The sequence below is a fragment of the Schistosoma mansoni genome, chromosome 2 (genome assembly GCF_000237925.1).
Source record: "Schistosoma mansoni strain Puerto Rico chromosome 2, complete genome".
NCBI classification, from domain to species: domain Eukaryota; kingdom Metazoa; phylum Platyhelminthes; class Trematoda; order Strigeidida; family Schistosomatidae; genus Schistosoma; species Schistosoma mansoni.
This window is the reverse complement of record NC_031496.1, coordinates 2,488,538-2,506,039: the sequence shown is the minus strand read 5'-3', so window position 1 is coordinate 2,506,039 and position 17,502 is coordinate 2,488,538. Positions and strand designations below refer to the sequence as shown.

Here is a 17,502-nt window from a genome sequence, read left to right as displayed (position 1 = left end):
GAGTGGATAACGCGATCGCGTTTGAAGCGAGGGTACTGGGTTCGAGTCACTGAGTGAACATCAACTCTGAGATGCAGGTACATCCAGCTGACGAGTCCCAAATAGGACGAAACGCGCGTCCTGGATTCCACTGCTAGCCACTATCCATCTCTGCCCTACCATGCTTGTGAATTAAGGTATATCGAGGCAATACGCACAGTATGCACATATGCCAATTAGAGACTGACCAGTTGCAGTCCGAAACACATCGATGGGAAGATCCAAACAAACAATACCAAGTGAATTTAAATACTAGAGTAGTTTCTCAAGCTTAGGAATATCTTTGTGTGTACAGTAAAAGCTTGTGCACAGTTTCAACTTACCATGGCCGTCTGTTCATTGCTCTTACCCTTCTCAAAAGTTTTTTCGAATCTCATTCTTGCGTAATCAACCTGTTTTAATGGTTTGATTATTTAACTTTGTTCCTACCTGTTTTTTTAATTAATCTGAGGTTAAGCGTTCGCGCGCGAAACCAAAAGTCCTGGGTTCGATTCCCACTTGCGAGTCTTGAACGCACACTCCTGAGGAGTTCTGTACTAGGACGAAACGGCCATCCAGCGCTTCCAGGTTTTCAATGGTTCTCTAGCATTGATCGGTTCATGATTTCAGTAAAACTCATAAATCTCCACAACCCTATACGGATAATAATTTATGATTTTTACAAACAGTTATATTCAGTTGTTTAACTCAAGACGTTTGCAATTCCTATTCTCATTATGATACAACTAGTTATAATCATCAACCGATTATGTTGTTTTATTTTTTCATCTGTTGAATTACTAACTGATTGCTATTTTTAGGGGAAACATTAAGGTATACCGTCAAATCGAAACACCACCTTAGACAGTCAGCTACAATGTAGGACCATGCACATATATGCATCGGTCTAAGTTGCCATACATCACTCATTAGCGCAACAAGATGAACACCGAATTCATAGAAGTAGTTAATTTAGTGGTGGTGGTGGTGGTAATATATAAAAGAAAGATTGTATATAAGAATATAGTACAGGAAGAAAGACAGATATGAAGCAATTCTAACCTCAAGGTTTAAGGGAAGACAGAGAGTGTATACACCTACCCCATTGTGATCGATTCTGAGCCATGTCACCCAGGGTCTCCAACCGTTGGTTACGATAGTCACGGGGACCCCAACCAAGTGATCTACATCTACCAACATGGCTTAGACTAGAAGTGCTTTCAACAGTGATTATCTGTAATGTATATATATATATAATATTTAATATTCGTCTAAGTTTCGTTTTTCCTCTCTCTCATGTTTTTCGAATACTAAGCAACAAACCAAAAATGGGAGGATTTACTCCAAATCATTTTGTAGTGATCCACCGCCTGGTTTCGATCTACCAATTCATGAGAAACCTTCTAATGAGTCATCATTTGACAAAACCTGTCAAAAAGAAGATGTTTTCATAGATAATATTGATTCAGTACCTATTCATCATTGCCAACCTGTGAATGATGATTCTTCAAAGAGTTCTACACAAATAAATTCTAAACAATCTATTATACATCCTTGTCATTGGTATTATATCGATTTGTTTACATGTACTCAAGGTCCATTTACAAATCAACAAATGAGTACATGGCTTGCTAGTGGTTATTTACCATTATCATTAAAAATACGTCGTGATTGTGATGAATGTTTTCTTAGTTTAGGTAAGTGATTATTTACTTTTACAGTATAGAAGATATTTCGTATTAATAATTGAATCATTCAATTTATATGGGTCTCTCTGTGATTAACTTAAATTTCTTCCTTATTACTAATATTCCTATTTACATTACACTGCATTTACAGTCTGAAAAATAAAATTGATACTTTCTCAAAAAGTTGACTTATGACGTCAATAACCATGTTCTACTTACTACCGCCGGAGCTGGTGGGCTTTGTCACCAAATGCCCTGGTACAGCCGAGAGTGGGAAGAGTCCGCTTTCCCTCTCGAAATGCTCTCACATGGCCACGCGTATATAGCCTCTGCCAGGGAAGTCCTACTCATTGCCTTCTCGTGGCGAGGGTGTTGTTTATGAAATTGAGAAGACGAAAATCGAATGTCCGGCGCTTTAACTGGGTTGATGGACACGGCGAGTCTACTTAGGGGAGTTGGAAAACCCTCATTCCAAACTGATGGTGCACATGGGCTCCAGTATCCTGAAGGAAGAAATGGCTTGTGAATCAATCATTGGTGACCGGCTACCAAGGTACTGCATCTCCTTATGATGCTCCACTGCCTTGTGGATCAGATCTTTAGGTCAAAGGCTCGGGGTGTGGCCCCTTAAGAAGACCACCTGCTTCGGTCTGGGCACCTGGGCAGTATCACAGTCCTCACACAAATCAAATGAGATTTGTGTAGCTCATATGTATCTGGTACCCCCTTGTACCAATATTGTTACGTCTGGCCGGTTGAAGTTGCGTTTAAATAAATAAATAAATAACCCGAAATATTACTCATCAAAAGCGTTAATATGACTCAAAATAAATAATGCACAGTGCAACAAAGAGATAGGAGTTGAATCAAATAATAAATGCACAACACACGCACACACACAAGCGTATATGTGACATACAGTGTCGAACCATGAGGACATGATCATAAGAAGTATGTATCGTGAAGGTCACGCTTTCCTATGTAAAAAGTGAGTTTCAGGATAGTAAAAAATGACTCAGTAGCCGAATTCTGTCAGTTATATAGGTTCGTCCAGAATCACGTAGGCGTGCAATGAGTTGTCATGCATTCATTTGAAAGCCTAAATTCATTCTTCGCTGATGCAAATTTTTCAATCAATCTACTGACCGACATGAATATCTTTAAACCTTTTGAAAACCGCATCATCCCAACCATTTGACCTAGCTCATATAACAATATGCTTTAAACACTATAGATACAATATAATCACAGGTGAATATTTTTGATAAAAAGTACAGAAACCGTGTCCATGCCATGATCTTTCCACTGATGACCAAATCAACCAAAAGACTTCACTCCTATTGTAATTAAATCTAGATTTCAAGATGTCATGATGAAACTCAGAAATTCTCTGTGAGCAGCATCTATTCAATACAAATTTATCATTTTCCCTCCATCATTTTATACAAAGCTGTGATTCAGCAATCTGACATCATCACTCCACCACGAATTCTGATTTATTCAACCTAATTTACTGAAATACGACAAAGACCAGTACATCGACCTTGACATAATTACTAAAGTGTCACTATATGGCTACCTTCTTTTGTTTCCACAGAACCACTTACATCAGGCAGGTCTTGACACATTATTATAGATACCGAGACACAATAATATATGCTTGGAAATAGTCTAAATAATAGTCCAAGGAGTATAACAATGTGAAAACGCCACATTCAATGTCTTAATCATGATTTACACATGTTATCCGGTCGGTTTTCATAACATTTATGACTCGCCGACTTCGAAAAGTATAAGTTGTCAGCAGTGTAAAATAATTGTATTGGATGAAAATCTGTTCACTGTTTAGAGTTTCTTTGGTAGAATGCGGTGGGGTGATAATATCATACAATGCAGCTGTTTGAAATGCTACTAGGCATAGTGACGAGTAATGATTGAGCCATGTTTCCTTATTCGAATAGATATTTCCTCTGACTACTTTATCTTTTACATGATTAGGTCTGAATAGAAAGACAGAATAACATGTGTATCATTTTAAGTTGCTATGCTCTTAACCACTATTGTCATCCGTGTTCTATAAATCATTTTGTCAGTTTGTCTTTTTCAACATCAATTCATGTTTATGGAATCCTGTTTCTTTTAAATATATTCACTTCATTATAATCCAAAGTTCCAGTATTCATGTTAATCATGTCAGCAAATCAAATCACTTGATTGAATTTACTCAAAAATAATACGTAGTACATTCACAAAAAAGGTTTTGGGTATTCATACGGACTAGTTCATGCTACAATATGCTTATTCACTGACTTAATGATTGTCATCCTACTTCATCTATGTTTCGGTTTAACCTGCTAACAATGTTTGTGCTTCGTCGAAGCTAGATAAATTAGTCTATACTCGACCGTTGCTGCTACCTTGAAGTGATGGTCGAGCTTGCTTATCGTGATGAACCAATCGAGCTATACTGGCTGGAACAATCGTTCCTCAAGGTCCTACCATGTGAGACAGGTCAGTTGAAGAACGGTAAGACTAAAAGCAACAAATCCAAGGTATTGAGATTATTCCATTCCACCCCTGCTTCAGTTTGGGCACCTGGGTAGTATCACAGCCCTCACACAAATCGAATGAGATTTGTGCGGCGCATATGTATCTGGTGCTTCCTTGTACTAATATTTATGTGTTTAAATAAATAAATATTCCACCTGACCTGGCCTACTTAAACGGGAAATAAATCCTTATATACTGTCTTCCTGAATCTCTTTTTTTTCTCTATCTCTCTCTGTTACTTTGAGCTACATTCCATCTATATTTGTGTGTCTGCTAGTATTTGATCATAGGTGTCTTCGAAACATTGCTCGTATATCCTGGGACCACCGAGTAAGTAATGCAGTTGTTAGGAAACGGGCACTAGGTAAAGATGGCAAATTGATTGATGAAGTAGTGAAACTTGATCAGTTGAGATGACTGGGACATGCGTTACATATGCCCAACCACCAACTGCCCCGACGTGCGATATTTTATGGTGTAGGAGCAGGTTGGAAGAAAGCTAGGGGCGGTCAGAACAAAACGTGAGACAAATCCATGAAGTCACTGACAAGTGGACTAAGCCATGTGGTAGGTGTAGACTACCTGATTGGGACTCGCGAGATGATAGCGATCGATGGTTAGAGACCTTGAATGACATGACTCAAAGTCGTTTGCAATGGCGTAGGTGCATCCACTCTGTGTTCTACCAAATTCTAATCTTCTGAATTCTTCATGTCCCTACCCTTTTTCTCTTTTCAAATTTATTATACTCCTTGAATAACATCTTCAAACCCTAATCTTTCCGATTAGTGCTTATACTTTTACTACCTCTGCTACTATGGGATTTGAATGGACAACTGGATCTCTGTGTTAATGTGGTATGGCAACTTGAACTGATGTACGTACGTACGAAGTTCTACGTTGTTGCTGGCTGACTGACTGATGTTTGTGTGTATATATATGTGTCAATATAGGTAGCTCTCACTCATATTGTATGTATTATCTATATTGATTCTATATTTGTTTGTTCATCTTCTATAAAATACAATTATATTTCTGCACAGTTTCATGATTCTCAATGGTCTTATTTCACTAATTTCTTTTTATTTAAAGTTGACCATATGAATTTAGCTGGACGCATTCCATTTTGGACTGGATATAATCAACCACATATTACAAATGTAAATCTATCAACACTTTCTGGATTAAACTATAATAGTAATAATAATAATGGTAATCAGGTATTAATTCATTCAACTATTATCAACAACCAAACACCCTCCTCCTCAACTCCACCAGGTATTACAAACCGTAAAACAGATTGTGAAATTTCACTTCCACAATCCACATTAACAACATTTGATGAAAATACAATTCAGGTAAATACTATTACTTATTACTACCGCTACGTTGATATGTAGTATATTTTGTTAGTTAGTTGTTGCTATTTGACTGGTCTTCCCTGTCTCCCACATTGTCCGGACGTTCCATGTACCTATAAAGAGTGTTGCTCTGGTTGTTAGAAGGTGCATCGACCTCTTGACTTCCGAAAAATTTCGGCTTTCATCATGAGGCGTCATAATTATTCCTTCAACTCCCAGGGCAGATGGTTTGAATTATTTTTTCTGGTTAGCGTTTTTTTAGTGAGTTATTTTTTCTACGGGATCGGGTCGCTAACCCCATGCCACATCCTCCTCCTTTACCCGGGCTTGGGGCCGGCAGTAACTCTAGAAGAGCTACAGGTGGAGTCAACTAATTTCAAAGTGAGAATCTTCAATACGAACGTCAAGGTAGTCCTACTGTACGGAGCTGAAATGTGGAGAACCACTACATCCATCGTCAAGAAGTTATAAGTATTCATAAACGGTTGTCTACGCAAAATACTCAACATTCACTGGCCGGATACTATCAGCAACAGCGTTTTATGGGAGAGGACAAATCAACTTCCAGCTGAAGCGGAAATTAGGAAAAGACGTTGGAAGTGGATAGGACATACATTAAGGAAATCACCAATGTGGATTACAAGGCAATCCCTAACTTGGAATCCGGAAGGGAAACGGAAAAGAGGAAGGCCAAAGAACACATTACGCCAGGAAATAGAAGCAGATATGAAAGGGATGAATGTTAACTGAGAAGGATTGTTCTGGACAGAGTTGGATGGAGAATGCTGGTGGGCGGCCTATGCTCCTCCACGAGGGATAACAGGCTTAAGTAAGTAAATAGTTAGTTATTATTTCTAAGTGACAATTTATTAACATATATATCACTAATATCATTGTGAGCGATAAACTTTTAAAAAGTAATGAGTTATGGCCCATTAACATCAAGCAGACATAAAGAACAGTTCAGTAGTATCTATTTTGAAATATCGAATAATAAATATATCTTCATCATTTCCAACATTTTAAGTCATCATCCTCAAGTGAATCAATCATAAGTGGTTGAAGTTATCTCACATGACGGCATTCTATAAAATCAACACCTCCATACACAATTCAAGCTGTGAAAGATAACGACTTGTAATAGATTAATGCTGTATTATATTCCAACCACTTTTAACCTGCTCTACTAGATAGTAGATCATAACATGGTAGGGTTCTATTTTGTAATACATATCTGAGTCCATATTGCTAAAATCATACAATAAACAAATGCAAGTCTATTGATTTCGATCAGTATATGACCATTGTCCACCAATTCTTATTTGTTAGAACTTTTTTTTGTAAAATAACAACATATTTTATTGAATTGTTTGTTTCAATCTTCCTATTGATGCTTAGGACTGTAACTGGTCAGTCTCTTATTGGCATATGTACATACTGTGCGTATTACCTCCATATAGCATTAATTCACAAGCATTATAAGCAAAGATGGAAAATGGCTAGCAGTGGAATCCAGCTTGATGTTCGTTTCGTCTTATTTGGGACTCGTCAGCTGGATGTATCTGCATCTCAGAGTTGATGTTCACTCTGGGACTCGAACCCAATACCTATCGCTTCAAACGCCATCGCGTTATCCACTTAGTTACTGAGTCCTGACAGCGTCAGAAATACAATTTTTCTACTCAATGGAATATAACAAAAATATATTTATGATATATGTATGATTAAAAATTGTTCATAATAAGACTAATTATTGACAGTGGTATTGATCATGAACCACTCACGCCTTAGTAATCAATGGCCTAACATCTGATTGTAGTTGTGCTATAGAAAATTGTTAATGTTGACTTTGTTAGCGTTTTAATAAAGTTAGCTGTTAGTGAAACTATTCATCATAAAAACATGATATGTTCATCCATTCTCAATTCAAAAGATTTGAATGATGATTGAAACATTCAGAGGTTCAGTTCAACTGACCTTCAACTATAGTACAGTTACTAACTATCTTCAAACAACCTGAATGAAAACTAACACAAGATTTACAGCTCTTACTTACGTCTATCACCATCCCTTGTGGAGGAGCATAGGCCCCCCACTAGAATTATCCATGGTACTATCCTGAGCAGTTGTTTTCGATTACTAGTCATCCTTTTGATGTCTGCTTCCAATTTCCGACGCTGTGTTCCTTGGTCTTCTTTTTTTGTCTTCAGGATCCCTTATCCTCTGTCGTTTGCTAGATCTTCCACGTATTTCCTTTTGTTAGCTCTAATGCTCTTTTTCTTTTGTTTGTTTGCTTCTGTATATTCTGTCTGTGTCTTGGCTTTCTCTGCTCTTGTTCGACTCTTGTTAATTACTGTTTTCTTGTTCTTTTTTTCTTGAATCTTATCCAGAGTTTCGATAGAGACCTATTCCTTATGATGGTGATTGTTATGGCTCAGCACCTTCTGACATGTTGAAGTTAATGTTTATTTGATCTGTTTTCAGTTGTTCGTCATAGTAGTTTCCCCTTCTTTTAGTAGATCTTGCGACGCGAAACTGGTAGGTACTGGGTTCGAATCTCGCGAGTGCGGGGTCGTAGGTGCGCACTGAGGAGTTCCATAATAAGACGAAACGGCCGTCCAGTGCTTCCAGGTTTCCCATGGTGGTCTAGCTTCAATTGACTGGTGATTTCAACTAAGAAAAATCTTGAAAGCTCCAACAAGTTATTCTAATCTTGTTACCTACATAGTTCTATTCAGTTATCAATTGGTCCATAAACTGATTTCATATTTCAATTTAACCATCTGAATATTAACAATATAATCTGAGTAAATATATCTTTCTTTGTAAGCAAAGATGGATAGTGGCTAACAGTGGAAACTAGTTTGACGCGCGCTTCATGATATTTGTGACTCGTCAACTGGATGTACCTGCATCTCGGAGTTGATTTTCACTCCGGGACTCGAACCCATTACGGTTTACTTCAAACGCCATCGAGTTATCCACTCAGCCACTGAGTCCTGATAACCACTTGCTTGTGCAATAGGGTGAAGCTTCAATTCATTTAGTATTGTTTGTGTGAATCTTCCCATAGATGTTATAGCAACTATCCTATAATCAATTCCGATTATAGTTAATTTTGGTTAAGCCCTTTTTATTAACTTACTTAACAGACATCGTCATTTGGATAGTAGCAATTTGCATATTCTTTGCACTGCTATACCACTAGAGCACATGACACTCTATCCGAAATGTTGACTGCTTAAATATCATTCGATGACTCATACCCCTCCCCATATGTGTACGCACGCAAATATTATTATCAGCCTTTGTTTTGCTTTGCTGTGCCCTTATTAAATTTGACTATAAATTGCCTATGTAATTACTTACTATTCGCCTCGTTCGTTTCCTTCGCTTGTTCGCCTGTTCATTCGCTCGTTGATATTCGCTCAGGTGTTGTTAGCTTTTTGACCTGAGTTATTCGACACTAAACTGTAGTTGCTGCTATCCTTCGTCTTCTGATTTTACGCACCGTTAAGTTTAGAATTATAACGGTTATCGAAGTAAACGATTAACGAATCGCGGCACTACAATGTGTTAGGACTGTAGTTTGGATGAAATTCATCATTATGACTTCTCTTAATTCTAATTTTTTTTAGCTTCAAAACAAAGGTGACGTTAATGTTTCTGATAATGATCAAACTCAGGTAACAATCAATAATGATTCAATAACATCACATATCTCAACATTATCATCAAATACTATCTCGTCTTCCATAGCTGAATATTCAGAATCCCAAACTCTTCATCATTCATCTTCATTTACTGGAATTGATGAAAAGGCATTGTTGGATTTATATAATGAAGCTAAAACTATTGCATTACATACATCTAAAATTGAAGCAGAACGTTTAGCATTAGCAAATAAATTAGCTGAAATTAATAGTACTACAGCTAAATTATTATCAAATCTATGTCCAACACAATTAAGTTCTACATTGACAGAATCATTAATTCGTACAACAAATGCTGTACAAACAGAATTAGCACGTATATTAGAACCATGTATTAATAATGATGGTGATAATAATACTATTCCTGGAACTACCTTCTCCAATACTCTTGACGACGGTTCGAATAATAATATCAAAACTGATAATGACATCATTTCACCTATTCTTAATGATCATAGTAACAGTACAACTGTTAATTCGTCATCGAAACCCTCAACATTACCATCTTTAGGAATAGAACTTACAAAATCATTATCTACTCTAACAATACTTGATAATGAACATCCCTTAGATTCAACAATTAACAATCATGAACCTAATAAGCATACAAATAATAATGCACATGTTGGTAACAACAATGTTGCTGCTGATGATGATGATAACGATAATGATAAAAAGCATCAACAATTTCAATCGATAGAAAAATCAATTCCTGAATGTGACATTGCCGTATCATTGACTTCAAATAATGAACAGGAAACATTAACAACTACAAAGAAATCTAAACGTAAAAATAAGAAAACGAATAAAAAGTGAGAATGTTTATTATTTTTTTAATTATAAACTAAGAATAATATTGAATGAATTCATTTGTTTATCCTCGATGTGTTGGTGACTCAGTCCGTGGTTAAGGATTTTCATCTTCCAGTCAGTACGTTACAAGTTCAAACCTTGCACCATCTACTTCAGTTTGGGCAAGCATGAGTAGCATCACCCTTTAGACTTTGTAATTAGAGTATGACTCAAAGTTAAATATACAAATCTATACCTTATTAATAAGTTCATATTGAGTATTAAACAAACTTATAATCTTTTTCATAATTGAAATCATGAGTCAATTGAAGCTAGACCACCATGGAAAAGCTGGAAGCACTGGACGGTCGTTTCGTCCTATTATGGGACTCCTCATGATTTCAAGTATGAAAATATTGAAATATCCACAAAAACCCCTTCTAAACTTATGATCGATCAATTTTGTTCTTTAAATGAGTAATATGAGATTATCGGATAGAAGGAATGTCGACAGTAAAGCTAATCTGTATGATGTATCCTCGACAATGTACAGTGAATCTATTCCGTCAACTCTTATACCTTCATGCATAAAATAAGACACATCATATCATTGAGTCGAAAAACTCTGTTTGATAACGAAATTGCAGTTTTTAGCTATTCCAGTTGTTACATTGTGTGTTCCAGACTGTCTGTATCTTACATTATACATCCTGATATAATTGAACAATCAAATTTGTTGCATCCTAAGTATTTGGGTTCTTATCCTCATATTATTTCACCCAAACACCCTAGTACAGTCGAGAGTGGGGAGAGTCCGCTCTCCCTCTCAAAATGCTCTCACATGGCCACGCGTATATAGCCTCTGACAGGGAAGTCCTACTCACTGCCTTTTCGTGGCGGGGGTGTTGTTTATAAAATTGAGAGGACAGAAAGAGAATGTCCGACGCTTTAACTGGGTTGATGGACACGGAAAGTCCTTCTAGGGGAGTTGGAAAACTCTGATTCCAAACCAATGGTGCACATGGGCTCCAGTATCCTGAAGGAAGAAATGGCGTATGAATCAATCGTTGGTCACCAGCTACCATGGGACCGCATCTCTTCACGATGCTTCACTGCTTTGTGGATCAGATCTTTAGGTCAAAGGCTCGGGGTGTAACCCCCTAAGAAAACCACCTGCTTCAGTTTGGGCACCTGAGCAATATCACAGCTCTCACACAAATCAAATAAGATTTGTGTGGCGCATATCTATCTGGTGCCTCCTTGTACCAATATTTATGTGTTTAAATATAATTTAATTATATCGAAATTATTTCACTCAGAACATTTTATTCAACTCGGTATTTGGCTGGGAGTAGGCGAACGTTTCGTCTAATTTGAAACTTGCTCACTGGATGTACCCGGTACATCTCTGTATTGATGTCTACATCAGGACTCGAACTCAGTACTTTTCACTTCAAATAGCAACGCATTATCCACTGAGCTACTGAATCCACTAGCTCGTTCAACGAGTATAAAGGTATTAGTAAACGTTTGTAATTTAAAACTGCAATTCATTAGTCCCTATTGCTAGTCAGTTGATGTTGATGCCCACTGACTAACTTTTTTACCATGCACCACCAATGCTAGACATTCAAATCCATGAATTTTTTCCTGTTCTCTTGAAACCACGCTCTAAACTACATGTTGGAACTTTCAATCCTCAAACCTTATGCCAAATAGGCCCACAGATTTCCTTAATTAGAACTCTGGAATGTTATTCCATCGATGTATCTTGTATCTCAAAAACACGCATCCAAGCGTGATCATTCACTTGGTCTAGTTGATACAGAGAAACGGTGCGATTTATCGTCTTTGTATCTGAAGACGACTGCCACCTCTCGCAGCTTCACCAGCCTATGTGTAGCATCAAGTTCAAATCGGAGAATGCTCTCCTAGATTGGATTCTAATAGACAGTCACTTGTGCGCTTTCCTTTTAAATAGGTAAGTAAGAACACGGAAAGATAGGGACACACGTCTTTGCCTCACTGTTTTCTCTGCCTACGCTCACTGATTGCAGTTCGAATAAAGTAAGGGATGAATCTTAGAAAAGGCTTCCTCTTCTACAAAAAGGCGAATGCTCAAACATCGTAATTGTAGCAAGAGATTTAAACGCTCAAATAAGTAGTTTAAATCAAAGTGAAAAAACAGGTTATTCTTATAATGTCTCAGTTCAACGAACAGACAACAACGAATGGTTGCTGCAACTATGCTTAGACTGCTTATTCTTAGCAGGTATCAACTTTAAGCATGAAAAGAGACATCATCTGATATAGAGACCCCCACAATCGACTCAACGATGGATGCAAACAGACCATATCATCAACCATCGTTGGAGATCCTCAATAGTAGACTACAGCTCATTTTGGATCACATATCTAGGCTTTGATCATGCTCTTGTACATACATTTGTTTGTTTGCATCTTATGAAACACAAAACATAACAAGAAAATCCTTTAGATTTCAATCTAATGACGAAAAGGTTAAGAGTATATACTATGAACAACTAGAGAGGTAGTTATTTATTCATTTAAACACATAAACATTGGTACGAGGAGGCACCATATATATATATATATATACAAATCAAATGATTTGTGTGAGGGCTGGGATACTGCTCAGGTGCCCAGACTACGCAAGATGGGTTGGCAAATTAACTAACTGACGAGTGAATGAGTTAATGGAATTGAACGAGTACATGCATCAGACATTCGAATCAGTCATCTAGTGATTTAAGTGATTTAGAGTATAAACGTGGACTGTAGCATGGGTAAAGAAGAGGCAAATTGTTACTGAAAGAAATGTACTGTCCGTCTATTAATTTTAAAGGGTTTAGTGAATTTGAACCAAACCAAGATGTGGAATCATTTTATGAAGACTAACTGTTGAACTGAGCCATGTAGGCGGTAGAGTTTGTGTGACATGTTCACTCTTTGTCTTCCCTTTGAACTTGTGTTACTAAATTACCTCATAAATTTTTTTTTATTCCACTAACTCATATTTTCTTCTCGGATCGTATCATTGATCCCCAATCTTTTCTATTCCCACTAATATTGTTACTATCTGTACTACTCTTAGATTTCCTCTGACTATTTCGTCTCACGGTTCTAATGGGGTATGTCAACTTGAACCAACGTACGCATATACCAGGTTCTACATTGCATTTGATTGACTGACTGTGCTTATATCCTCATCCTGAAGGGGCTTGCCTCGATATCATCTTTCATCATAATTTTAATTAAAAAACCATACTAATATAAAATATTTTATGTTCTGAAGATTATTCCTGATGATATGGTAAAGAAGTATCTGGTTATAGAGGTTTCAGAGATCATTATCACTTATTTATTTAAACACATAAATATTGGTACAAGGAAGCATCAGATAGATATGCGCCGCACAAATCTCATTTGATTTGTGTGAGAGCTGTGATACTGCCCAGGTGCCCAAACTGAAGCAGGTGGTTTTTTTAGGGGACCACACCCGGAGCCTGGTTTGATCCACAAAGTAGTTGGGCATCGTGAAGAGATGCGGTCCCATGGTAGCTGGTGATCAAGGATTGATTCAAACGCCATTTGTTCACTCATGATCCTGGAGCCCATGTGCACCATTGGTTTGGAATGAGGGTTTTCCAACTCCCCTAGAAGGACTTTCCGTGTCTACCAACGCTGTTAAAGCGCCGGACACTCGCTTTTCATCCTCTCAATTTCGTAAATAACACGCCCGCCACGAAAAGGCAGTGAGTAGGACTTGTGTGGCAGAGGCTGTATACGCATAGCCATGTGAGAGCATTTTGAGAGGGAGAGCGGACTTTCCCCACTCTCGGTCGTACCAGGGCATTAGGAGGCCCCGATATGTGTATATAGTTTCCTATAAAATCAAAGGGCATGTTTATTAGTTACTAGGCTTTATGCGAATAAAATAATACTTATTTTGCTAATATATGAACGCTGAATGTTACGGATTCGGTCGCATATATAATCAAACATGCGCAAACTTCTATTGAATAGCGTTCATTAACTTCATGGTTTTTAGTAAACCTGTGATTTAATAGGTTTTCAGTATTTATCTAAAACTATTAGGTTGTAGATTCAAATGCTACTTCATCTGTTTTAGTTTTGGGGTAGCCTATTATAGAATATCTCTAGTGCGTATCTACGATATGCGATTCAAGTCCAAGTACACAAACTACATTCGGTCGGTCATTGAGTAGAAGTGATCCATGTACTTGTGAGCTGATGAGTGCCAACTAACAAGAAAGCTAGATTGAACAAGGCTTTATACTGACCTACCCCTAATGACTTAACATCTTAGTATATTGGATGGGATGTTTAGTTACTTAGGCTAGTGGTCACGTTGCAGCTTGATCAATAGAATTCCGTCAGCACTAAAGGATTAGATAATGACACTAGTCACACCACTGATCAGTCGATTTTGAATATCTTCGTCCTACTGGATGTGTAGCTCAGTTATATCTCCGACTGTGTAGCTGTGTTAAATGGATTCTAATCCTACAGGAATCATTATTTCTCTCAAGATTCTAGATACAACTTGATGACGAGTGTCAACTAACATTTGGCTTAGGTCCAGGGTTTCTTGTCAAATACTTCTAATGACTTTTAATTACTAAGTTACTTTGCCAATATTTTTATACCGAAAAAAAAGTTTCCAGAATTACATAATATCATATTTAACTATATATAGATTAACAGCAGATGAAGTACGTCAATTAGCTTGGGAGTCAGAATTCAATCGTCGTAAAGCTGCCTCATTAGAACAATCATTAGCTGAAGAAGAAAGATTAAAGAAGTTGGCCGAAGAAGAGGCAATGGCCATAGCTGCAGAAAAAGCTTTAGCTGTACAGGAAAAAAATCGCACTCTTATTGAACAGCGTAAACGTGAAATATCACGTCTGAAAGCAGATAGTGAATTAGCTCAGTTAAAGTTGCCTGAATCTGCACGATGGGCGGCGGCTGCTACTAGTAATATAAATATCACAAACAAGGCTGCTCCAATAGATTTACGATCAATTCAAGCTGCTCAAGCCGCTGAAGAGGTAAGTATTAGATAGTAGTTTTATGACCTCGTTAATTTATAGTTGTAAACCGACAGCTCATATGTTTCGAAATAACAACATACTCCACATGCACATACGTTAAAACGTAAACGATATTTTTTTCAAAATCCATGATATTACTTCTAGTTTAATTTGCGCATCCTTGCCCTTTAGACTTAAGGCGTCCAACTTTCGACCACTGAGTTCTAGGTTCGAACCCTAGGCCCCCTACTTCGTTTTAAGTTAATAGGTAGTATCAGTAGTGCCTCATACTCAAGTACCTGATGAATGGAATAATTTTTTATATCATTTGGCATTAGAATTTGAAGTGGTTGAATGTCTTGACTACCCTATTAGCTTTCCAAGTTACATTAGGTTGAATGGTCTTTTTCAAAATCACCATAAGAAGAACATGTCTAACCGTTCTGATTGATGCAACATATCTGAATACCTATTGACAAGAACGTATACCACTCAACGATTGGTTCTGTATATAAGATATCATTGAGAACCGAATATATATGGATTATAATACTTCGATCTTCTTATTTATCTAAAGGGCATCTTGTATATTTATTATAGCTATCAATTGAACGCTTTATATATATTCAACACGCCCGTGACTCACTTAACGGTAGATTTTAGAAAAAAGTTGGTTATTATTTAATAATAATAACCAGGGGTCACAGAATAATTTCAACTGTGTCACCACTGAAAACGTGGAAGCGTTAAACAGCTGTTTCGTCGTAGTATAGGACTGGTTCTACTAAAAAGCAGTAACCAGTGGAATCAGGGGTCAATAAAGTATCACTACATGATCTGTAGATCGATTATCTACCAGGTTTTTTTTCTGCTTAACATGAGCCAAGACCTAAACAACAAATGCTCATACCTACAACTTCATGTCACCAATCATTTTGAATCTTTATTTGCTCGTCTAAACTTTAACTTCCAAACTCTACGTTTACACTTCCACATGGTGATACATAACCTAACTGTGTGTTGGCACGCAATAATAAGCCAACAAAACACTGTAGAGTGGTGTCTAAAGTGATAGAGGCGTTCGCCTTTCAGTCACTTTGATATTTGAACCCCTCTCCATCTATTTAACGTTTGGTAACCGAGTAGTATCATTAGACGTTACACAAAGGGTGTGTCTCATACTTAAGTACCTAATGAACGCGTTATTTTTTTAGGCTTATGAAACACGGTTAACATGATCAACTTTTAATATCCGTTGAAACATACTGAAAATACTCGTTTCTGATATATATTTTTTCTATTCCAATAGTAATGAGAATAAAAAATAACAGTCTTTTACTACTGATATCATGTAAAATAATCAGTCAATTAGCTAAAACGTAGGACCCAGGCACATATATGCATCGGTCCAAGTTGCCATACCTCAATCATTAGCACAACAAGATGAACACTGGATTCATAGAAGTAGTTAATTTAGTGGTGGTAATATATAAAAGAAAGGTTGTATATAAGGATATAGTACATGAAGGAAGACATATATGAAGCAATCTTAATCTCATAGCTTAAGGGAAGACGAGGAGGGTATACACCTACACTGTTGTGATCGATTCTGAGCCATGTCACCCACAATCTACAACCATTGGCTATGATAGTCACGCGGACCGCAACCAAGTAGTCTGCATCTACTAACATGGCTCAGACTACAAGTTAGTGACTTCAATGACTGATGCCACATTTTGGTTTGGCCGCCCCTAACTCTTTTCTAACCATCCCCTACATTAGTCAGCATAGCGCGTCGTGGTAATCGGTGTTCAGGCATACGTAACAAGTGGCCTAACCATCTCAGTCGATGAAGATTCTTGACCTCATAAACTGATTTACCATCATTCCTTAATACCCTGCGTCTAAAAACACCATTACTCAGCCAGTGATTTCTAAGACATCTGTGATCGAATACGAGTATTTTCTACTCTCAATGGTCACGTTTCACAGCTGTAAAGTAGAACAGAGCGAATAGCTGTACAGTATACTCGTCCCTTATTTGATAGATGGATATCTCGTCTTCGCCATAGGTGATGTATTTTGGCAAAAGTCAAACAAGCTTTTTGAATCCATGCTGAGATTTCGTTGTAAAATAATACCTTTCATCAAGAATGTTCATTATATTGTTAAGCATTTTTCAAAAAAAAAAAATAGAACTGCTTTCATTTTAACTAGGTTACTTAATGTCGATTACTCAAGGACAATCAGTTTTAATGATAGTCTTACCATGTTTTTTTGTTTTTTGTAATGTAGATATGATATG

The 17,502-nt window shown here is 37.2% G+C and overlaps 1 protein-coding gene across 1 annotated transcript in view; it reads left to right on the top strand.

Moving 5' to 3' along the window:
- The window catches only part of Smp_093430 (putative gyf domain), a gene marked incomplete at both ends in the record, with an annotated part of 49,496 nt that overhangs the window by 14,405 nt on the left and 17,589 nt on the right, over positions 1 to 17,502 (top strand). Inside the window, 4 exons of the mRNA XM_018795316.1 lie at positions 1,334 to 1,715; positions 5,349 to 5,614; positions 9,256 to 10,142; positions 14,864 to 15,215. Coding sequence (XP_018649641.1) covers positions 1,334 to 1,715; positions 5,349 to 5,614; positions 9,256 to 10,142; positions 14,864 to 15,215 — 1,887 coding nt within the window. The remainder of the gene's footprint in view (positions 1 to 1,333; positions 1,716 to 5,348; positions 5,615 to 9,255; positions 10,143 to 14,863; positions 15,216 to 17,502) is intronic.